The following is a 24,064-nucleotide window of genomic DNA, read 5'->3' as shown; positions in this document are numbered from 1 at the left end:
TAACTCAACCCAAGGTTAACTCAATTTGGAGAGAATGACCTGTACAGACTAAACTCACAATAGACTGAGATGTATATCTCAGAGTGGCATTTTATTGAATTCTAAGTGAGAATTAGAACTGCGTGCCTGACCAACCTGATTTCAATGCATTTTCTTTCTGTAAATAATCCCCACAGGAGGACAAAAGATTGGAAAGTTTTAGAGTATGGATCAGAACATAAGGTTAGTGACACAACTTAAAAGTGCCAGGATATTAGGCTCTGTGGGTCTAGCCAGAACACCCAAGAGAGTGGCTAGGACTTCCCCTCTCCTAGGCTGTCCTAGCTCACCAACCTCCTGCTAAGGCCGTATGTTCCTTTTACATAGTCAGGGCTTTCCATTAGGTTACTCTGAAATCCTACTGACCCAGAAACCAATCTCTCTTCCCAGTGACTGTCCATCTCCACTGTGATTCAGTGCAGGCTGATTTTATACCGCCATTCCCAACGGGCGACTTTATTCCAAATTCCTAAGAGACTGTCCCCTTGTATTCTCTACAGATGTCAGGTGCAAGTGGCACCAAGCAATGGAGACTGCCCACCACGAACAGCCCCATTAGTGAGCCCACGATGGGGACACGTCCTCTCTCAGCTCCTATGAGAAGCCATGTTATCTTTTCTATATGCCTAGTCACAACTCCAGTTTGGGGTTCAGAGTCACTGGCCTATCAATTTCCACATAGAAATGCCATTTGGACATGAATCCACACCCTCTCTGGACACACACTGCTTCTACTCTCACATCCACACTCTCTCACTCACTTCTCCCCTGTTGAGGCTGTGCAGACTCACTGGCGCAGCAGGGGTAGCAAACTTGAGCTGATGGTTCCTCAGCCTGTGTTCACCCACCTGTGTGCTGAGATAATGTTTGTGGAAGCTCTGACGTGTGTCATCACATAAGAGGTTGCACGGAGCAGTAGTAAAGCTGACCCTGTGGATTCTGTTAACCCCTCCTCCCATATCTCTGGCATCTGCCCCAAGAAACCACAAGGTACCTCAAGCTCAAGCATACTGCTTTATGAGAGAAGGAATTTGCACACAATCCAGGTCCCTATGCTTCTTTTCTTGACAAAATAAAAGTAAAAACCTTTACAAAATATTCACGGATTGTGATCCAAGTTTTATAAACTTAATTGCAAGCACAAGAGAAAGCAATTTTGAAATCAATGCAAATACTACAGTACAGACTAGTATTTCCCCCACACTGGACCTCAGCAATTACTATGCATCTTACCAGAGAGCCTTGGGTTTTTTCTTTCCTTCTTTCAAGCCAGACCCCTCCAGGGCTGACTTGTTCAGCAAGGCTTTGAGCACCAGAGGCTTCAGAGGGGAGGCCCGCCAGTGTAACCTGCTTTGTCTCCCCCACCCCTCTCCTCGGTCAAAAATCTTTAATTAGCTGGTTACCATAATTACTCTAGCTAGGGACCTTATTTGTTCTCCTTCTCTGTTATTCCCAGGGACCTGAAGGCTCCACCACTTCTGTGCCAGGGGGACCTTTCTATCATAGCTCCTCTCTGCCTTTTTGTTTTTCCCTTTTATGATCAGAACAAAAAAAAAGCCTAGGGAAAGAAATCATCTCTCCTTCTGTGTCTGGGTAAGACCCTATAACTATCCCTTTCCAATCAGGAATGAGTTTCCATGACAACCATGCTTCCCAATGCTACTGTTAACTTAGCAGGTAGTGTTCATATCAAATCGAGTTATTTACCAGCCTCCATGGTTTCTGTACTTCACCACTGCTAGAGGCCTCTAACACACCAGCTGTTTGCATGAACTGACTTTGCCCTTTTTCCTTCTAAACATAAGGAAGACAAAAGAATTTCCTGGGCATTCTCCTTAATCATTTAAAAGCACACCAATAGGCCGGGCGTGGTGGCTCAAGCCTGTAATCCCAGCACTTTGGGAGGCCGAGACGGGCGGATCACGAGGTCAGGAGATCGAGACCATCCTAGCCAACACGGTGAAACCCCGTCTCTACTAAAAATACAAAAAACTAGCCAGGCGAGGTGGCGGGCGCCTGTAGTCCCAGCTGCTCGGGAGGCTGAGGCAAGAGAATGGCGTGAACCCGGGAGGCGGAGCTTGCAGTGAGCTGAGATCCAGCCACTGCACTCCAGCCTGGGCGACAGAGCAAGACTCCGTCTCAAAAAAAAAAAAAAAAAAAAAGCACACCAATATAATAAAAAATATAGCAGAAGGATAGATATGAAAGAGAATTTGTGACTTGGTGGAAGGAAGTGCAAAGGGATAAATGGAGAATGGCTGGGATATGATAACAGCTGCGAGACTTACACCACGGTCAATGGCATAGACTTTGAGCTGAGAGCTAATGAGGTAGGGATTCCTGCTAGGTATGACATTAGGTAAGTTATTTATCCTCTCTGAGCCTCAACACTCCCTCTGTAAAAGACAGAAACTGACATACTTGATGGAACTGCTTAGAGAAAAGCAAAGACAGAGAAAGTGCTTATTAGAGTGTCTGGCATATAGCATGAGTTTAACACATGGTAATTATCATGTTGTTATTAACGTAAACAGCTGAACTGAAAAGGGTTCGAGCAAACAAGCAATCGCAATATTCTAACTGATTGTTAACATATTGCTGGTTGAGGATAATAGGGATAAAGCAGTAGATATTTGGGGGTTTTCTTAGCAACTTTTTTCTCTTAGGCCATTAAGTCATGTCTGGAATGACAGGAAGGAATCTATTCATTTCCATTCCTAAGACTCGAGAGGATACACCTGGGTGATCTCCAGGATTCATTTGAGTCTATTTATAGCTATGCATAAGCATTTGTTTAATTTTGAAACAGAAGTAAAAAAAAATAGGTTAACCATTAAAATATTTGTTCATTATACCACATTCTCCATACCAATCAGAATATTTCAATCCTTCTCTAGAGCAAGAAAAAATAAGAATGTGCACATTTTTATAATATTTTCATTGTTGTACAGCTCAAATGTTATTTCAAAATAAAATTCGTATTGTAGCAAACACATCAACAGGCTCACTATTCACCAAGCTCCCACACTCCAGCTTTTCCCCTCCATCATTCATGGTGCCCTCAGAGGGCTGAATGCATCCTCCACAAACCACACTTACTTAAGCCTTTATTTTAAAAGATAAAACTTTACATTTTACACCCCATTTCCATCTATATAGTGGACTATAGCTCCAGATACTCCCTCCCTATTAAGACCTCTAAAAATGGTGAATATAAGTTTTTTAGAAAAACATTTCAAATGCTTCCTGAGCTGGCAGGAAAGGAAAGGAAATCCTTGAAGGTCAGAAACAAATCCAGAGAGGTAATTTGGTATTCAAGATAGAATTTGTCATGAGGGCATCTGCCTATCCTGTTAACCTAAAGTAGAGGTCAGCAAACTTTTCTCCTGTAAAGCTCCCAACAGTAAATATTTTAGGCTTTGCAGACCACATAGTTGGTTGCGAGCACTCAACTCCGTCACTGTAGCATGAAAACACTCATAGATAATATGCAATAATAATAGTAATGAGAATAGCTGTGTTTCAACAAAAATTTACTTATATAGATAGGCAGCAAGTGGGATTTGGCCTATGAGTCAATAGTTTGCTGATGCCTGCATTATAGCATGGCTTTCAATATTTTTCCTTCCAGAAAACACAAGCAGTATATGAAATGTTTGTCTCATGTGGCAGATTGTTGCAATAATGGTACTGATTCTTGATACCTCCTATATTCTTGCCTTTGGGGAGCGATCCCATATTGTCTCTGGCCTAGACCATATGACTTGCTTTGGCCAATGGTATAAAAGTGAATGTAACACAAACAGAGAATGGGGCTCATCCTCTCTTGCTGTTCTTAGGTTCTCTGCATCCACCACCATGTGAATTAGCTCAGACCAGCGTGCTGAAAACATATGGTCCATCATCCCCACACCCCAGCTGGCAGTTAGTGCTAACCAGCAGCCAGCACCAATTGCCAGGCCTAAGAGTAAAGCAGCCTAGGCCAACTAGCCCCCAGGCAACCCACAGGTTGACCTTAGCCACATGAGCAAATCCCTGGTGAGGCAAACAGAAGAACCACAAAGCTGAGCCCAGCCTCAACTGCTGATCATCAGAATTACAAGCTAATAAAATGACTGTTTGAAGCCACCATGTTTTAGAGTGGCTGTTTCACAGCAAAAGCTAAATGGTACATTCCACAGGAAGATTATCATCTTCTAAACATATAAAGTGAGAGACCCACAAGTATATTCATGAAAATAATAAAGACTGAAGAAACATTTAAAAAAAAAAACATATTTCCATTTTAAAGAGCCTGTCACCCAACAGTAGCGACAAGCCCTTCCTTGTTTCTCCTAGTAATACAACAAAGCAAATTCTTCCTACCTGAGCAGACTTCTTTATAAGTAGGATTTGAAGTATAGCCTCCTGCAAAACCAACTTGAGTTGAATATACTCCTTTCAAGACCCAGAATTTCCTTTCAGCTCCCCAGAAACAGCCCATTCCTTAAAAAACAAACAAACAAAAAGATACTGATTATTCAAAACGAAGTGGTCACTGCACAGTCACACACCTGTTAGACGGAAAAAAAAAAAAAAAAAAGGTGCTCCTGTCATTTGATAACCAAAAATGACTAAGATTTTATCTTTTAAAGAAGGAGAGTTCTTAACATTGGTAAATAATTTCATTTATGATTATTTGCATATAATATCTCTTTGCTTTAGCTGTGCGAAAACTTAGAAGGCCTCAAATTTAATGGAGTTAGTAAATCTACACATTTCCAAATAACATGGTAAGGGGGTAACTATTTTCATATTTCCACATTCAATGCATAACTTGAATTAATAGAAAATTTACGGCCGGGCGCGGTGGCTCAAGCCTGTAATCCCAGCACTTTGGGAGGCCGAGACGGGCGGATCACGAGGTCAGGAGATCGGGACCATCCTGGCTAATACGGTGAAACCCCGTCTCTACTAAAAATACAAAAACTAGCCGGGCGAGGTGGCGGGCGCCTGTAGTCCCAGCTACTTGGGAGGCTGAGGCAGGAGAATGGCGGAAACCCAGGAGGCGGAGCTTGCAGTGAGCTGAGATCCGGCCACTGCACTCCAGTCCGGGCGACAGAGCGAGACTCCGCCTCAAAAAAAAAAAAAAAAAAAAAAGAAAATTTACTGAATGATCCGCTCCCTGGTCACATATTTTTTTAAAAAAAATATTTTAACAAAGTATAGCACTAAGTTACTCATTTTAATGGGAAAACTTTCAAAATTAACATACATTGATGCATATTTCCAATTAACAGTGTCACATATGTGTTTAGTTTTTACAATTTTTTTTAATCACTATAAACTTGCATGTGATAAATCACTGCTTACCCAAAAGTAAGTTTTTCTGAGTTTTATTTCTGGATATAATGAATGCAGGAGAAGGGTTTGCAGGGGAGACAGGGAGAGAATGACAACAACAAACAAACTCACAAAAGTAGCATTCCATTCGACTAGCAAACACTGTGTCTGTACCAGCAGCACAGGATGTCTTTGAATATCTGATGAAAATCACAACCCATCTCCCAAGCACACACACACTCACACACGTCGAAAGCGTTGCCGTGCACTTCCTTTGGCTCCAAATACAAAACCTTCATTTTCTACCATAAGTTTCTAAACTGTCCAGTACAACTGGTGTTCTATGGCCTATTTCTAGATGTAAAAAAAGATGACTGTCTCACTCAAATTTTATATGGCTTTACGAAGTTACATATAACTGAGATCCTCAGTGGAACAACAGCTGGTAAATTCATATACACTACACACCTCTCACTCCTACACTCACTTAATTTACTAGATTTGATGACAGAGCTAAAAGATAAATTAGAAGTTCACTGAAATTCTCGACACTCTTTAATATTCTACTCTAAAGATCCAAAGCAACAAAACCCAAAAAGCAATTTGAATAAAATTATACATTATACAAAAATATTCTATTTGCTAAAATGTGTTAACCCAAACTAGGTTAACATAAAAATATAAGACCAAATAATAAAATTTAATGCAGTAAAAAATTATTGTTGTGATAATATTGCAACATGGAAATGTCTGTGATATCATAATTATCTAAGGCTAAAGTAAAAAGGAAAAAACACAAATGCATTTTTATTACAACTATTAAAGAATTTCACACCAAAATTAGACTCGAAGAAAATATACTAAGTATACTAAAGTGATAACCATGACTGTATTACAGTGGTGACAATTTAGGAATATTTCTTCATTCTTCGTATTTTTCTGTAATAGATTCCTATTACTTTAAAGATTAAAAAATTTACATTTTTAAAGAAAGGCAAAATATTCAAAGAAATAACATAAGCATCTGTTTATGCTTATGTTACACACTACTACCCCATTTTTTCCATTTACAAGTGAATTGCTTGCTGCTAGTGAATATAAATAAATATTTACTGAGTATCTATAAAAATTAAGTATCCACAGGTCTCCAGCAAAAGGATTCACTATTCATTTTCCTTTGTTGTACTCCCTGGGATGAGGGGAGGATGACAAGGATTCTCTGGAGAAGCACAAGCTGTAAGTGAGCGGAGAAGCTTCCCTGTGCGTCAATGACCATGAGGGCCCCAGGATCTGTGCAGAGCGCCAGGCAGAAGGCAATCCACCCCTGAAGTTCAGCAGTCTGCAGAGTTTGTTGAATAAGATATTTCTGTGCTGCACAATGACTAACAGCGATGGCACCAGAGAACACTAGAATCCTTCAACCTTCATGTACAAGGTTCGTGACAGGCCATTTGGCCTGACCTTTGCCTATGGTCCCACTCCAGTGGCCCCAGGTTTTTAAAACTTAAAATGTTCTTGGCCAAACCAAGCAAAACATTACCTGTAAGTAGAGAGATATTTAATCCACTTTTAATGCTTAATAGGGATCAAGCAATGACCCCATGAGGAGAATGAATGACCAGGATGCAGGTGGGCAAGGGTCTGGGGTGCCACGTGTGGCTGAAACAGTGTCTCAGGGACTGGAATACGGCCAATGTCCACATTTCTGGAGAGGAATGTGACTTAGGACACAGGTTGTTAGGAGGATAAAACTCCATGAAGCAACATTTCAACTAGGGGCTGCAGGTTTAACCTAAACATTCTATTATGTGGCTTTGAAGGTGTGAGCGTGAAAATTGTGTGTGTGTGTGTGTGTGTGTGTGTGTGTGTTTAAACAAAGAAAACAGGCTTATTTATAGCAAAAGTACTCATACATTTCAATAATTTGGTAATCATTATATCAGCAAATAAAATATAGTATGCACTATTTTCTTTAAATACTTCTTTTTAGCCTTTTGTTATAAAATAAAACTGATGCAAAAAAAAAAAAAAAAAAACACACAAAACAAACATACATTTCAATGCCCTGTTATTAGGCAAACACCCTGACAACCACCACCTGGGTCAAGAATCAGAAGTTTGCCGTCTACCCTGGACATGCCTCCATGTGTGCTACACTCCAATCCCAACAGACACCCTACAGCCCAAAAAGTAACTGGTATCTGACTTTCACAGTAATCACCTCCTATGTTTCTTACACTTTTATCACCTAAGTGTCCGCCCCTGACATTACAGTCTTGTTCATTTTTTAAATTTGATAGGTCTTTAAGCTCTTTTTTTTTTTTTTTTAAGATGGAGTCTCCCTCTGTCACCCGGGTTGTCACGAGTTCAGTGGCGCGATCTCGGCTCACTGCAACCTCCACATCCTGGGTTCAAGCAATTCTTCTGCTGCACCCTCCCTAGTAGCTGGGATTACAAGCACATGCCACGCGCCCAGCGAATTTTTGTGTTTTTAGTAGAGATGGGGTTTTGCCATGTTGGCCAGGCTGGTCTCGGACTCCTGACCTCAGGTGATCTGCCCGCCTCAGCCTCCCACACCCAGGGATTACAGGCATAAGCCACCACACCCAGCCATCTTTAAGTTCTTTTCATCAATACATTGTCTCCATTCTTTTCCTTTGACCTTATCCCTCGAAGATCACAGTCTAGTTGACCTGTTCAGTTTCTCACACTGTGGATTCTGAGGACTGTGTCCTCATGGTGCAATTCAATTCATGCCTCCATCCTCAGAGGACAACTTTCTGCAAGTTGACAGAGGCTTCATCAGACTCAGAATTGATCCTTTGGCAAGACTAGAGATGGGGCTATGATGGTCTTTGATTAGAAAGCACAGAATGCCTAGATGTCTCTTTCATGTCTAGTTAGCATCCATGGATGCTCAATGCCTAGATATGTTAATTCCTGGAGAGTTGCAAAATAGTGATCTTCTAATTCTATCGTTTCGTTTTCATACCTTATAATGAAAAGCTTCCCCTCAGCTACTACTTTGTTACTCAGTGGTACAATTCATAAGGGACAGGGAAGATAAATGCTTGATTAATCCATTTACATAGTGTCTTCAAGATGATGAACTTGCTATCTCCCAGGCTAATCGAAGAGTTTTTTAAACATCATCATAAAGGTATTCATTTAAACATATTTGATGATTTCAATTATTGCTCTCATGTAAGCTCCAGTAGTCATATCTTTGGCCAGTGAGACCTTCTTCAAATTGGCTCCTTGTCCGCAGTCGTCTCATAGCTTCTTTGCTCTCTGGTTTGACAGGACGTCCTAGACTCACCTTGTACACTTCCTATCCCAGTCCCAGAATCAACCATTTCACCAAGAAGCCTAGTTTAATGGGAAAAGGCACTTCGAGATCATGACATGGGTGACAATGAAGCACACTGCAGACTGCACAGCCATGGAACACCAGGGGATGATGTGGCTGAAATTTCCCATCAAAAGGTAAGTCCCATCAGACCCACTAGATTATAAGGTCAAGGGGCTGCAGCCACAGTCTATCACAAAAAAGAAGTTGTACATCTGGAATCACGCACAAGCAGGACCAGAGGGCACACGTGAGCTGCATGAATACGGAGCCAGACTCCCCCAGTACCCACCAGGCTGCACCAACTCCCTCCCTCACTTCACACCTACAGCTGTGTGGCAATCCTGTAAAACCAGCTGGGGGACAAGAGAAAGGCCGATTTGGGGGGTAGGGGTGTGGGGGACTGTTGAATGGTTGGCTCGTTACATAGGTGCGGGCTGGAAATGCAGAGCAGCCACACTGCAGCCTTACTTGAGAGTGGTCAGGAAAGACAGGGGTAAAGGAAAAAATCCTCCCAACTGGTTCCTTCAGAGAGGGAAGAACAGCCCAAGCTCAGGACAGCTGTGGACTCAAGGGCAACTGCAAGTGGCTTGACTGACTAGTCAGAGGCCAGAAACACAAAGACTGGAAGATGAGGAATTAGGAAATGCGGGGTAGAGGGACACAGGTGGACATGTGGGAGTGAGTATGCAGCATGAAGATCTCTGTACCACATAATAATGCCAGTCAGAGGGCATCTACCATGAAAGAGGCATTCATCCACAAAGCATGGAAAGGGGCCCAGCCAGGGGATGCCAGCCAGTGTCTTCACTGGCCACCCTAGTACCTGCGTGATGGATGCAGGAACAAACTGGCCACAATGGCAGAGACAGGTTACACACGGCCCAACAGCATGCACACCCGCTCAGCAAAGCCCACCTAGCTACGGCCACCACCAAATGTCCAAATGGCCAGCAACAGAGACTGTCACCAAGTGCCTTACACAGCACCACTCCTTGAGAGGACCAACCCACCATTATGGTGGCAAAGGATTACCCCAGGCCCCTTCCATGATGAAAGGGCCAGTGATGTGTTCTTACACTTACATTCCCGGCATGGGTTTGACTTTCCTGCCTTCAGGGTCTTGGCCAACTTCTATCCCATAAATAACATCCATCAGACCAAGCAACTCACTTTGCAGCAAGGAAGATGCAGCAGTGAGCCCACAGCCGGTTTCCACCTGTTTTATTATACTGTACATCGCCAGGAACTGCCATCCTGAAAAAGCACTGGAATGGGCCCAAGGCACAGCCACAGCACCAGTTCAGAGAACGAACTCTGTGCAGGTGGGTGCCAGACTCGAGGACACTGAATCAAAGACTCCAAAGGTAGGGACACACCACGTTCTCCAAATGAGTAATACATGTGTTTGGAAAGCAAAGGAGAGAAACAGGATTGACTTCATTTACCATCTCAGGGACCCATCAGGAGACTTTGCAGTTTTTGTTCACACAACTCTTGGCTCTGTAGAGTTACAGGTCCTAATCCCCAAAACAGTACACTTTCATCCAGGAATACAGCAAGAGTCCATTGAGTTATAAGATACAGCTATTGCCTGGGCACTTTGGGCTCCTTGCTACAGGGACAAGTAGGCAAAAAGAGTTTGCCAGGTGCAATCATCCTATAAGCAGTGTAGAGGATCTCTGTTGCGCCACAGCCTTGCAAGCATTTGGTGTTAGAAGTATATCAATATTTGCCAATTGGATGGGCTTAAAATGATATTTTGGGCCGGGCATGGTGGCTCACGCCTGTAATCCCAGCAGTTTCGGAGGCCGAGGCAGGCTGATCAAACGTCAAGAGATTGAGACCATCCTGGCCAATATGGTGAATCCCTGTCTCTACTGAAATTACAAAAATTAGCTGGGTGTGGTGGCGCACGCCTGTAGTCCCAGCTACTCGGGAGGCTGAAGCAGGAGAACTGCTTGAACCTGGGAGGCAGAGGTTGCAGTGAGCCGAGATCGCACCACTGCACTCCAGCCTGGTGAACTCCAGCCTGGCAACAGAGGAAGACTCCGCCTAAAAAAAATTAAAAAGATATTTCACTGTGATTTGTTATATACATAGCTAATCACCAGTGAGGCTGAGCATCTCTTCACACAGTAGGTGGGCCACTCATGTTCTCTCATTTATCACCAGTGAGGCTGAGCATCTCTTCACACAGTATGTGGGCCACTCATGTTCTCTCATTTATAAAGTGCCTTTGTCTATTTCTCTATTGGGTTCTTATACTTTTCTTGATTTTTTGCAATTTTTATGTTTTGAATGCTATTTTTTCCAGTTATATGTTTACAGATATTATCTCATATGTGATTTGCTTTTACCTTCACTTATGATGTCTGTCATCACACAGATGTTTTAAATTATAATGTGGTTAAATTTCTCTATCATTTCCTTTATCATTTGTGTTTTTTGTAACTTGTATAAGTACATCCATCTATAAAGATTATAAAGATAATATCCTGTATTTTCAGAAGCTTTAAAGTTTTGCTCTTAATTTTAGGTTATTAATCCATATGGAAGAATCTCTGCGTAGGGTGTGAGGTGGGGATTCAATTTATTTTTTCTATATTGATAACCAAGTATCCCAAATAAATGGCTATTAAATAATCCATTATTTCTCCCACTTATCTCTAATGCTACCTTTATATGACATCATTGTAAGTAGTCCCGTTACTGGGCTTTCTGTTATGTTCCATTCATTTGTCTATTCCTACACCAATACTACCCTGTTTTTCATCATTTATTCAACAAATATTTATTCACTGCCTACTGTATGACAGGAATTGCTCTAAGCACCTGGGATAAATGAGTAAACAAAGCAAACAAGAGCCTACCCTGTTTGGTGTGTATACTCTGGTAGGAAAAAGATTAACAACATTAAAAATAATAGGTAGATGACATAGTTTGAAGGTAGAAAGAGCTATAAAAAATGAAAAGAAAAGCAGAGCAGGTCAGAGAGATCAGGAGGGCTGGGAGGGCACAATTTTCAATAGGGTGAGCCTCAGAGGGAAGGTGGCTGCAAACAAAGCCATGAAGGCAGTGAGGTCACCCATTCAGATATCCCTGGCAAGGCGCAGAGAAAGCAGTCTTACGGGGCAACAAGAACGTGCCTGCTATTTGTAAGGCGCAGGAAGGAAGCCAGTGTGGCTTGAGTGGAATAAACAAGGAGGAAGTAGCAGGACACGGATCAGATAAGCCAGATGTGTAGGGCCTTGTGGGATCACTAAGGACTCTGGATTTTATTCTGAGTAAAATGGGTAGCCACGGTAGAGTTTTGAGCAGGAGAGGAAATGACAAAACTTATGTTTTACACAAGATCACTCTGGCTGTCCTCGGCTGAAAATAGACTAGAGTGAACCAAGCACAGAGGCAGTGAATGGTTAAGAAACTATGGCTGTAATCCAGGTAAGAGATAATGGTGGTTTAGACCAAGTGGTAGCAGAGGAAGTCATGGGTCATGATTAGATTCTGGATATATTTTGAAGATAGAGCCAAAAGGATTTCCTGACAGATTTGACACAGAGTTTGAGAGAAAGAGAGGGTTATGGTTGACTCGAAGATTACTGGCTTAAGTGGGGAACCTTGTGAATGGAGTAGATTTGTAGGAAAATATCAGGGGGTGGTAATCAGGCTAATTTTAATGAGTCAAAATACCTAGTAGAGTAAGTGTTCTTACCTTGTACTTCTTCAAAATTTTCTTTGTTATTCTTGGCCTATTACTATTCAGCTTTAATATCAGCTTGTCAAATTCCATAAAATATCCTTTAGAATTTTTAAATAGAATTACATTGAACTTACAGATGAATTTGGAAATATTTTGTCATATTAGTAATTTTTTTGGACACACAAATTTATTTGTAAATTTAGTCAACATATATAATTGACCTAAAAACTTCAATAGAAAGATAAATTTAAAACCACTTGGAAGCCCATCTCTATGAAAGTGATTTTCCCAGGACAGTAACCAGACGTAACCTAACCCAACACCATCTTAACTGGCAGAGGTTCAGGGGGCTGGAGCTTTGTGCTCCACCCCCACACCAAGTTTTTATAATACAAATGTCACAAGAAAAAGAACTTCGGTACTGTTTCCTCTTAGCAGAGGAGAAAAACTCAACCTACTTATGAAACCAACCACAACACAATGAAAAGCTGCACTAACTAGTTCAGAATACTAGTTAACAGGTGACGCTAGTGTGAATAACTCGTATTTTATTCTAGAGCCCTTATAAATAAAATCCCCCAGTTAGTGTTTGCATTATCAGCTAGAGGGTTAGCTAACGTGGTAGAATGAGGACTTATGCAAGGTATAAATGCACATAGCACTTTACTACTATGAAAACAATAACATAGCTCTCCATTTGTTCAAGTCTTCTTGGATGTCCTTTAATACCAAGTTATAATTTTCTCCATAAAAATCTTAAACATGTGGCCAGGCATGGTGGCTCATGCCTGCAATCTCAGCACACTGGAAGGCCGAGGCAGCCAGATCACCTGAGGTAAGGAGTTCAAGACCAGCCTGGCCTACATATTTAGTATTTTCTCTACTAAAAAATACAAAAATTAGCCAGGTGTGGTGGCATGCACCTATAGTCCCAGCTACTCAGGAGGCTGAGGCAGAAGAATCACTTGAACTCAGGAGGCAGAGGTTGCAGTGAGCTGAGATTCCACCACTGCACTCCAGCTTGAGTGACACAGTGAGAATCCATCGCAAAAAAATAAATAAAGATCTTAAACATTTGTATTACATATAGTTCTATGTACCCCATGATTTGTGGTGCTGTTATAAATACTGTTTTTCTACCATACTTTTGTATTACTTAGTACTGGTGTATAAAAACACTCTGATTTTAGTATGTCTTCCATACAGCCAGAAAGAGTAGAGAATTCTAATGTAATTTCCATTTCATTTCCTTAACCCATGAATTACTTAAAAGTATACATTTTTGTTTTCAAACATATGGTCTGTCTCATATACTACTTTTACAATTTTATTTCCAATTTGAACGCATTGTGTTAAGAAAATGTGGTCTTCATTATTTTGAAATTTGTTGAGGCTTATTTTGTCACCTACAACCTGGCGAATTTTTGTAAATATTCTATGTGTACTTGAAAAGCATAAAATTCCTCTCTATATTTAGGTACAGGGTTTTACAGACATTTACGTAAAAGCTTATCAATTTGTTACTTAAATCATCCATATATGTTTAATTTTCTGGCAAACTGAGCCATCTGATTCTTAGAGATCAATTAAAATGTCCTCCTATGATTGCGAATTTTTCAGTTTCTCTTTTAGTTCTGTCGATCTTTCTTATACACAGTTTAGGCTATGCTATTAGCATACACAAGTCTATTATTATTTATCTTCTTGCTATTATTCTGTTATTGTTTAATATTTTTAATGCTATTAAAGCCTTTTGTTCTTAAAATTATTTTTTCTAATATTAAGATGCCTACATTACCTTTTTTGTATTCATTTACCAGGCATATCTTTTCCAAGTCTTCATTTTTAACCTTTCCATGTGTCATTATTTTAGGTACATTTCTTGCAAGCAACATATAACAGGATTTTGGTTTTTAGCCAATTTGATATTCTCTTCCTTTAATTAATGATTTTAATATATTTACTCTAGCTATTTAAACTTCTTTCCATAACCTCATTTTGTGTTTTCTCCTTACCATCCTCCTCCTTTTATTTCCTTTCCCTCATTTTCTATCTTCTATCAGTCTTTTCTGACTGCTCTTGACCCTTGGCCAATTTGGAGGCAAGAAGAAAACAAAAATTGTTCTTCTAGTGTTTACCCTTACAACTGTTACATACCCACTTCACTATCACGTTTTCCTAACCAAGTTTGAAGTTAGAATTTCTGACCTTCTCCCAAACTCATAACCCCTCACACTGAACAATCTCTGTCTCATTACCACAGTGTAAAGATTTGTCTTTTTATATTTTTTTCTAACACACACACAAATGGTTTTCTTACAATTGTTTCAGTGATCAACATTAATCACTTTGAACTCATTACTGTTTCTTATACTTTATGTCATTCATTTACATTAATTCTTCATCTTGTTGAAGTTTTTTTATTTTTTTATTTTTTATTTTTATTTTTTTTTTGAGACTGAGTCCTGCTCTGTCACCCAGGCTGGAGTGCAGTGGCCGGATCTCAGCTCACGGCAAGCTCCGCCTCCCGGGTTCACGCCATTCTCCTGCCTCAGCCTCCTGGGTAGCTGGGATTACAGGTGCCGCCACCTCGCCCGGCTAGTTTTTTTTTTTGTATTTTTTAGTAGAGACGGGGTTTCACCGTGTTAGCCAGGATGGTCTCGATCTCCTGACCTCGTGATCCGCCCGTCTCGGCCTCCCAAAGTGCTGGGATTACAGGCTTGAGCCACCGCGCCCAGCCTTGTTGAAGTATTTTTAAGAGGCTTCATAGTAACTGTGTATGAGTTATAAAATCTCTTGTTTTTTTATATCTGAAATATTTCTATTATGACTATACTACTGAATGAAAGTTTAGCTGGGTATAAATTTCATCAATACTTTGGAGATGTTACTCCATTATTTTCTCAAGATCATTGGCATTCATAAGTCTCCTGTCAGTCTGATGTTCATTTCTCTGTAGGCAATGTCTTCTCTTTCTATAGTTATTAACATTTTCTCATTAATATTCTGGGGTTTAATTATTATAAATCTAGATGTCATTAATTTTTATTTATCTTGCTTAGGGCTTAAAATATACTTTCAATATGATTCACATCTTTATTTCTAAAATGTCTTCAGCTATTATATTCTCAAATTGCTTCTCCACTATTCTTGCAATTCTATTTCTCTGGAACTCCTTTTACATGTCAGTTGGGACATCTCAACTTATCCTTTGTGTCATTTAACTGCTGATTAATTGATACATTCTTCTTTTCCCTGATCTAGTTGCATCAGAACTATTCACTAGAACTATGAACTAAGTCCTTCATCAACTGGGTTCAATCTAAGAGTTCCATGTATGAAATTATTTCAATAGCTATTTTATTCCAAGTTTTATATTTAGTTCGTTTTATTGTGCCTATTTTCTGTCGTATCCTCCTGTTATTCCTTCTCTGACCTCTTTGAACATCCTAAGCACACACTTTAAAATGGTTTTCAGCTTGTTTCAAAAAATTAACTTCACGAGTGAATTTATATTTCATTTATTCATATTGTTGCCACCTTTCTTCACATGATTCATATTCTTTAGAATTTGAGCTGATAGGCTTGTTTTCACAGTTGCACACACATGGGTGTGTCACCTTGGGCAGATGGCAAGAGGAGAGAAGCACTTTCAAGTTGTACTTACATGAAGGTGATTAGAGTTCCCAGGGTTCACTGCTGCAGCAGTGGCTACAAGAAGAAACAGGTAAACCCTGAGGACCTGAACTAAAGCGTAAAAGGCGCCTTTTACAGAACATATCTAAATTGTTCCTTACACAATATTTAACCCAAGGTGATACTGATGACAGTGGTCTGAAAACTGGCCTTAGGAAGTCACAGGCGCAATGAATTTACCTGTCACCACCACCACCACCTCCCCTAGGAACTTCTGAAGGACATTTACATTCTGTAGAAATAAAGTTTTAAATTGAAGGAAAAAAAATATTCAAACTTACATCATGATTTAACCACCTAAGAGACTGAAAGAATATATCAAATTACAACTGTATCACTGAATCAGACTTACATTTTTGGCACAATCATTACAAAATCATTACTTGACAAGAATTTTCCAATAATCCTACTAGATTGTTTTTATTTAGAATTACCTTAAGATTCCTGCATTTCTACTCACAATTTTCATCTGTCATTACTCATGAATATCTATGAGATTTTTTATTGTGAGATTTTAGTTTCCCTTAAGATTTGTGATCTCATATGAAATCTTCAGAAAGAACTTTAAAGAAAGTTCAAATTTTCATACAGCTCTTTTCCAAAATACATTGACACTGCAAATTTTGACCTGACTGGTAAAGATCTGAGATTGTGATTGTTAAAATGTGATTTTCTAAAAATAGCTAAGAGGCCAACCACTACAGCTTCAGCACTCTTGAAAGGCAGTCTTCCTGATCTGACATGTCCTACAGGATCACTATGCAAATTGGCTAGGGCAAGTTCTACTAACTAGTACACCCCATTCTCTGCTAACTAGCACACTCCTGTTAACTAGAATGCCCCACTCTTCACCTCTGCCTACTAAGGGTACCACTGAATAACAAACCCTCCAACAACAGATGGGGTAGAAAGAGCAGTCTGTCTCGTCAGAGTGGAAACCAACAGGGAGGCTGGGCTCTCATTAGAACATGTGCAGTTACCGCATGTTCCTTCAGCGTCTTATCCAAATGCTCCCTCTCTTCCAGCTCTTTCCCCTGCTTTTAGACTTCACTCAGAACACAGTCACGTACACAACAATTTCCAAGGCAGCCTCCACGCCTGGGATCCTAGAAGGTTAGGCTGGATAGGAGGAGTGGCAGTCATTCCGCCCTCAGGCTGTGCACGGTCCCCAGTCCCGTCACACAGCTGCTGACCATTCAAAGTAACAAACTGGCTTTGCCTACTTTAGCTTTCTGTGAAGTACACACTTTACACTTTCCTTTTTGCCCTTTTATTTTATTTTGAGACAAAGGCTTGCTCTGTCACCCAGGCTAGAGTGCAATGGCACGATCTCGGATCACTGCAACCTCTGCCTCCCAGGTTCAAGTGATTCTCCTGCCTCAGCCTCCCATGTAGCTGGGACAACAGGCGCCCGCCACCATGTCCGCTAATTTTTGTATTTTGAGTCGAGACAGGGTTTCACCATGTTGGCCAGGCTGGTCTCGAACTCCTGACCTCAGGTGATCCACCTGCCTCAGCCTCCCAAAGTGTTGGGATTACAGGCTATGAGCCACCGCACCCGGCCCTTTTTATACTCTTAGAGCAGCCTTTTTCTATGTAGTTCAAACCACATATCATCCATCTGAAAATGACTCTTAAATCGAGATGTTGAACCCCTAACCACCCACCTGAGAAAGCTTAAAAAAGACAGGCATTTCCAACTCTTGCTCGGGATCTCCACCTGGAAGTCTCCCTGATACCTGAAATTCAATATAGCTACCACCAAAGTGACTACCAAGTCACTATCTTCTGTCTCTGTTTTCACAGCATCACCATTTTCCCGGTCCTTCACAGAAAAGTTGGCAATCCCCTCTGTGCTTCCCTCTTACTCGTTTCAAACGAAACCATTTCCAGTCTTTCAAATTTTATGTCCTTTCTTTTCCCAGCTGGAGGGTGACGGCAGCCTCCTCCCTGTGTGCCCACCTCAGCTCCCTCCTTGCCGTCTTTCTCATCCCTTCCAGTCTGTCTCAATCTCATGCATTTTCAAAACTGTCATCTTCATTCTTCAAAACCACAAAACAGGCTGGGTGTGGTGGCTCATGCCTGTAATCCCAGCACTTTAGGAGGCCAAGGTGGATGGATCACCTGAGGTCAGGAGTTTGAGACCAGCCTGGCCAACATGGTGAAACCCCATCTCTACTAAAAATACAAAAATTAGCCTGGTGTGGTGCCACATGCCAGTAATCCCAGCTACCTGGGAGGCTGAGGCAAGAGAACTGCTTGAACCTGGGAGGCGGAGGTTGCAGTGAGCCAAAATCATACCATTGTACTCCAGCCTGGGCAACGATAGCAAAACTCCATCTCAATTAAAACAACAACAACAACAAGCCCACAAATAGGTAAAATGCAAGAATCTTAAAGAGTCTTAAGAATCTTATTGACTAAGATTATAGGTGATTTTTATTTTCTTCTTTTTGCTCTTCAGTATATTCCAAATTTCTATAAGAAGTATGCATTCCAACTGTCAAAAGAAGTTTTTAAAAGATGTTTATACAGACTGATGGATAGTCTGGAAGAAAACACAATAGAATATTGTAATAATGGTTGCCTGTGCTTTTCTTTTGTATTTTCATATATTTTCCAAATTTTCTGTAATGGGCATGCATTACTTTTCTAACCCACAAAATAAGGGCAGTTGTTGAAATTCTAACACCCATATCCCACCCTCAGCCAACCTGAACCTTTGTCTTACGGCCACCCTCCTGACCGTGTGCATACGTCACTTCCTACACCCCCATCTCCACCTGAGGAAACCCTGCCCATCCACCCAGTGCCATTTCAGGTAGAACCTTCTCCCTTAAGTCTTTCCAGAATGTCAATCAGATACAAAGCTCTCTTCTTGAAACCCCAAAGAATGTCCGAGCCCCCTTAACTCAGGCATGTACATAGTCTACCCTATGGAATGACTGCTGGCTTCCCTGTAACCCCCTCTCTGCAGTGAACTCTGAACATGGGGTCCACCTCCCTGGAGACTGTCACACAGCCCAGCATGCACCTTGTACATATGAGACTCCTCAGGTAGAAAACATCTGCTGAATTAAACTATAACACTTGGAAATTTTAACAGAGCATCTTTATCAATGTAGTGTAGTTCATAATGGAGGGATTCCTAAAAATAAGAATGCCAGTTTATGGAGAATTCAGCCCATCCACTGAGGCTTCAAAAGTGGAAATTCAATGATTATACGGGGAGGGCAGGGAACGTAGAGTTAAACATAGGAAGAAAAAGAGCTCCCGTTTCACCTCTCCCTTTCCTCTTCCAAATTCCTAGACCCTAGACGTGGATTCAGAAGTGCTGAATGGGGCATATTCCCATCAGACTTATGTGCTGAAACACTACCTGTGTGGCCTCGGGCAAGCACTCTGTATTCTCTAACCCTTTTTTTCCTCATTTATAAACTGGGAATAAAGAGAATATTATTGACAGTCACTGAGGGGATTTCATCTCTGGGGTGCTCAGTAAGTGTTCCTGTCCACTCTCCTCTCTCAGGCTCCCCTGCCTGCGCCACCTCTGCCCTCCCCACACATGCAGGCACACCCTCTAAACCCCCTCTCAGTCCACCCGAGTTCACAGCTGCTCCTCTGGTAACCCTGATCTCTGACAATCACAGCATGCTGTGGTACAGCCTCAGAGCCAGACCCCCATCCTCAGATGAAAGGTACCATACTGCAGCCTCATAGCAGCCTCTCTGGACTCTGCCTGCAGAATTCCTGAGCCAGTTTCTCCATTTCTCAAGCACAGAACCCTCTGGTGATCACCCAGCTCAGATGATCCCTCTCTAATGGCTACTTCTGAACCCACAGCTTTGCAAAAGCTCAATGCTTCTTCAGATATTGACCTTCTTACCATCTCCTGCTCAGTGTCACCCGCCAGGTCTTTGTCACCCAAAACCTGCAAATAATCCAAGGGCAGGTGAGTGCGTGTCTCTGGGTCACACATCGGGATGTCTGAAGCCTTAATCTGTCATCTAAAAAATGAGTAGAACTGAATTATTTATAACATTCCAGTTGGCCACAGAATGATCTGATGGCTCTGTGGGATGAAATAAGGAGAATCAAAACCTTTTTTCCTCTTTCTTTCTTCTCCTCAACTTTAATTGTGACACTACAATTGTGATCAGTGGGTAAATAAAATTTTCCCTACAAACAGCAAGTAAGTGGGTATCCTTTTCTAGGACAGAGTATGAAGAAAAAGGAAGTTAAGGGAAAGGAATAAAGGAGTTTGTATCCACCAAATGCCTGCTATGAGCCACACACGGGTATCTCTGTACATGTGGAATCCCGTGATAACACTACAAGGAAGATGCTACTAGCCCCCACTTAAGGATGAGAAAACAGAGACTCAGAGAGGTTAGGTCACTTGCCCAAAGACACAGAACCAAGGCAGACTCTGGATTCCCATGCAGGGAGACCTGGAATTCAAAGCTGACGTCCTTTCCGCTATACTTCCCTGGAAACAACTTCAGAAGCTGGTCTCTGTGGCCCACTGTGGATGCCTGCAAGCCAGCTGAATCAAGAGCCTCCCTGTGCAGACACAGGGTTTGAAGGATGGGGCTGTGGTATCGCATTATTCATTACAGAGATTCAGCGACACCTGATAGATGACATGCAGTTCATGTGGATCTCGGGAAGGGAGCATAATTTTATGGAGTACCCTATTAGAGCTGCATTTTCTGTAGTGGGCATTTACTTGATATCAATAAAGTACATGTAGAGTCAGGAGCACGGACACAGCACACCACGTGCAGCGTGTTTCCAAGGTGCTCCTCTCCATGGCTCCCTGGCCTCTTCAAAGGCAGAAGGGTGACACCTTGATGAGACCTCTGACCAGGGCAACAAAGGGACCCTCAACTCCAGCTACAGTTGGATAGCTGTGGGTCCTTGATCAGAAGGTGGAACATAGGCAGAGACCAGAAATATCCTGAGCTCAACTCTAGAAAGGCAGCTCAGTGGATGAGAGACAGCCAGACCCTGACCATGGACACATATTCCCAGACACCAACTTGGTGGCCTGGAGTAAGTCTCCTCCGGTCAGCTATCCAGGAAAGAAGAGAGCAGGGGAAGGGAGATTCAAAGACAGATTTCAGCTCTATGATGCTAGGAACAAGAAAGATGAACACATGGCAAAAATGTAAACATTTCAATGTATCTTCTGTGCTCTTTTTCTGAAAACCTACATCATGTTAAATAATTCCACAAGACACCTTCCTTATCCCTACTCTTGATTGAAAACTACAAAATTTGAAAATACCTTCTGCTAATAAAAGAAACCATATAGTAATTAGCGTCTGATTGATATTTTCAGTATTTGATGGCAACTAATTACCTTCTGTCCACATCATTCCTAATGCTGCTTTAATTTGGTTAATTTTTCTTTTCAGCCCCTTCCCTAATTTAAAACGTGCTCATACGCACGTGTACACTCCACTGTACCTCTGCACTGTGATTAATGCAGCTCCAGGTTCTTTACACACATTGCTGTATTTCAGCCTTGACCCCAGGAATATTCTCTGAAGTGCACCAGGTCTGTATTTACCAAGAGGGGTCAAGAATCAGAATTCCAAGGTTGGAAGGGACCTTCCTTCTCATCTAACCTCAATGCCCTGCAAATATTCACGACCCCTGTCATATCACAGCAAACAGGTGTTCAGTCAAAGCTCAAATTACCCTCTGCCTCTTGAAGTAGCCCACTCCCCTCTACAGATCTAATGAGAGCTTGAAAGCTACTCCCACATTGAATCAAACCCCTGGAATGTTTCTTCCTTCACTTTAATCCTCTCCCTTGAGATCACAAGGGACAAATTTAGCCCCTCTTCCTCATGACAACCTGCCAACACTCTGACCTCTTGAAGACAACTCTGGTAACTCCATGGGCCTCGTCATCACCAAGCAGAAGCCGAGCTCCTTCATCTGCTCCTCGTTCGACACATTTTGGGATCCACTTACTATCTGCTCTCCTTAGAATGTACCCCACTGTGTCTGTATCTCTGAAGGACAGTGGAGCCACAGCTGCTCCCCAGGGATGGACAGGTGAGCCATGGATCTCTAGACAGAATGACCTCTGCTCGTGGAAGCCTGGGCTTCTCAAACCAGCTCCCTGGAGCAGCAGAGTTCTCCCAGCTGCTGGAAGGCATGTGGTCGCTAGCTGGACATGGTGACGATAAAGGATTAAATAGCCAGTAGCACAACGGTCCAAGAGAACCAAACTCCTCCTGAGGACCTGAGAGCAAGGCTGAGATCAGGCAGGCTGAGAATGAGCTGTAGAGCTTTAACAGGACCTGAGAAATATGCACATCAGCTGGCCTGGGGCAAAGAAAAGAATAAGAAAAAAACAGATAGACAGATAGACAGATAGACAGACAGACAGACAGACAGATAGATAGATAGATAGATAGATAGCACCCAGTTTGCCAAAGAGGCATCCTTTAGTAATTTTCTATTTCCTAAATGTGTCTGTTCATGGGCACTGCCTTTTCTACGGTTTTTGCAATTTGCTTTTCCCTACTAGGGTGGGTAGGAGATCTATGGAATTCCAATGAGCCAATGACCATGACATTGCAGTAGGTGTTGATTAATACAGTAGAATGCTCTCAGCTCCAGCTTAATCCTAAGAGAAAACATAACATATATGGATGTGGGAAAGAGGTCCCAGATGAAGAAATGTCCATGAAAGGTCCCCGAAGCAATATGCAGCCACAATGGGACCCTGTTCTTAGCATTCTCGAGAAGCAGTAAAACATCAGCGGATCAGCCTGGATCAGTCCATTTCATCTCAGAAGGAACAGCAGAGCTGGGAGAACTATTAGCAAAAAGTCAAGCCTTTCATCTACCCCATTCAAAACTGAGGCCTAGGCAAGGGAGCTGGTTTGAGATACTCAGTGTTTTCATCACATGTGACCCCTCCCTCATAGTCACCTGATCAGTCACCTGCTGTAGAAATGGGGTGAAGAAAACACTAGAAGCTAGGGTTCTCTGCCACTAGCTTAGCCAAATCTCATAACAGGAACCATGAGGTCCAGAGGCTAAGAAATAACTCGACTAGCATCATGAGCTCTTCCCCAAGTTACTGTGCAGTGAATCTGAGGAATTTAACACTTCCCATTTCTCCTATGGCATGCCACACAGTCGTTTACACCTTATTTCTTTCTGGCATGGATAGAACACTTCCTCTAACACTTTCCTATCTCCCAACCATTCTCCTCTCTTGGAAATCTCTGCCTTTCAGCATGGCTTGGCACCCGGTAGATGGTCAGTAAACACTAGTTCCCTTCACCTAGCACCTGCACCCTGCGTCCCTCCTCTCTGAGGCTCCGGAGTGTCACTCATCCAACGAGTACCCAGAAAACTAGGCTGGTGAGACATCTACACCAAATCGAGAGCTGTCACCATAAAGAGCATCAGCCCATCAACAGCTAAAGCCCACAGGAGTTTCCAGAAGTTTCCTTGAGACTTCAAGTCCCTCTCTATGACTTTTTGCTCCCCTATTCAAACCTAAACTTTTAAAATTAGTTCTTACTCAACTCTGGGCACATTAAATAAATGAACACCAACAATTTTTCCCACTTCTATCAACAACGTGAAGACTGTGATTCATCTAACAAGTATTTATATTCAGGGCTTATATCTGAGACTAGGCCCTGGTAATCCAAGACCAGTTCCTATCATCCAAAAGCACAGGCAGAGATGGGTAATCCATTCAATCTCTAATCATAACGCAAGGCGACAAACCTTATCCCATGAACAAAGGCACAAAGAAGGGTTGAGGGGGAAGGACTGAGGAAAGTCACAGAGACTTCAAGGAAGAGTAGCAGTTCGACTGAATACGTGGGCGAGTGTGAAGTGGTTAGAGTAAGGCATGAGACGACAAGTCCTCGACACAGGTTGGGTGAGAAGTTGTATGTATGTATTTATTTACT

At 41.9% G+C, this 24,064-nt stretch overlaps 1 protein-coding gene across 4 annotated transcripts in view; it reads right to left on the bottom strand.

Annotated features, from left to right (window-relative positions):
• The window catches only part of MSRA (methionine sulfoxide reductase A), a 369,259-nt gene that overhangs the window by 181,042 nt on the left and 164,153 nt on the right, over positions 1-24,064 (bottom strand). For 3 of the 4 annotated variants that reach the window (XM_033176846.1, XM_033176850.1, XM_033176849.1), the window contains one exon: positions 4,405-4,524. The exons of the other annotated variant lie outside the window; for it this stretch is intronic. In XM_033176846.1, the coding sequence (XP_033032737.1) occupies positions 4,405-4,524 (120 nt within the window). The remainder of the gene's footprint in view (positions 1-4,404; positions 4,525-24,064) is intronic. 4 annotated transcript variants of the gene reach the window in all.

Source organism: Trachypithecus francoisi, unplaced genomic scaffold (genome assembly GCF_009764315.1).
Source record: "Trachypithecus francoisi isolate TF-2019V2 unplaced genomic scaffold, Tfra_2.0 Contig01554, whole genome shotgun sequence".
NCBI lineage: Eukaryota > Metazoa > Chordata > Mammalia > Primates > Cercopithecidae > Trachypithecus > Trachypithecus francoisi.
This window is presented reverse-complemented; position numbering and strand designations above follow the sequence as displayed.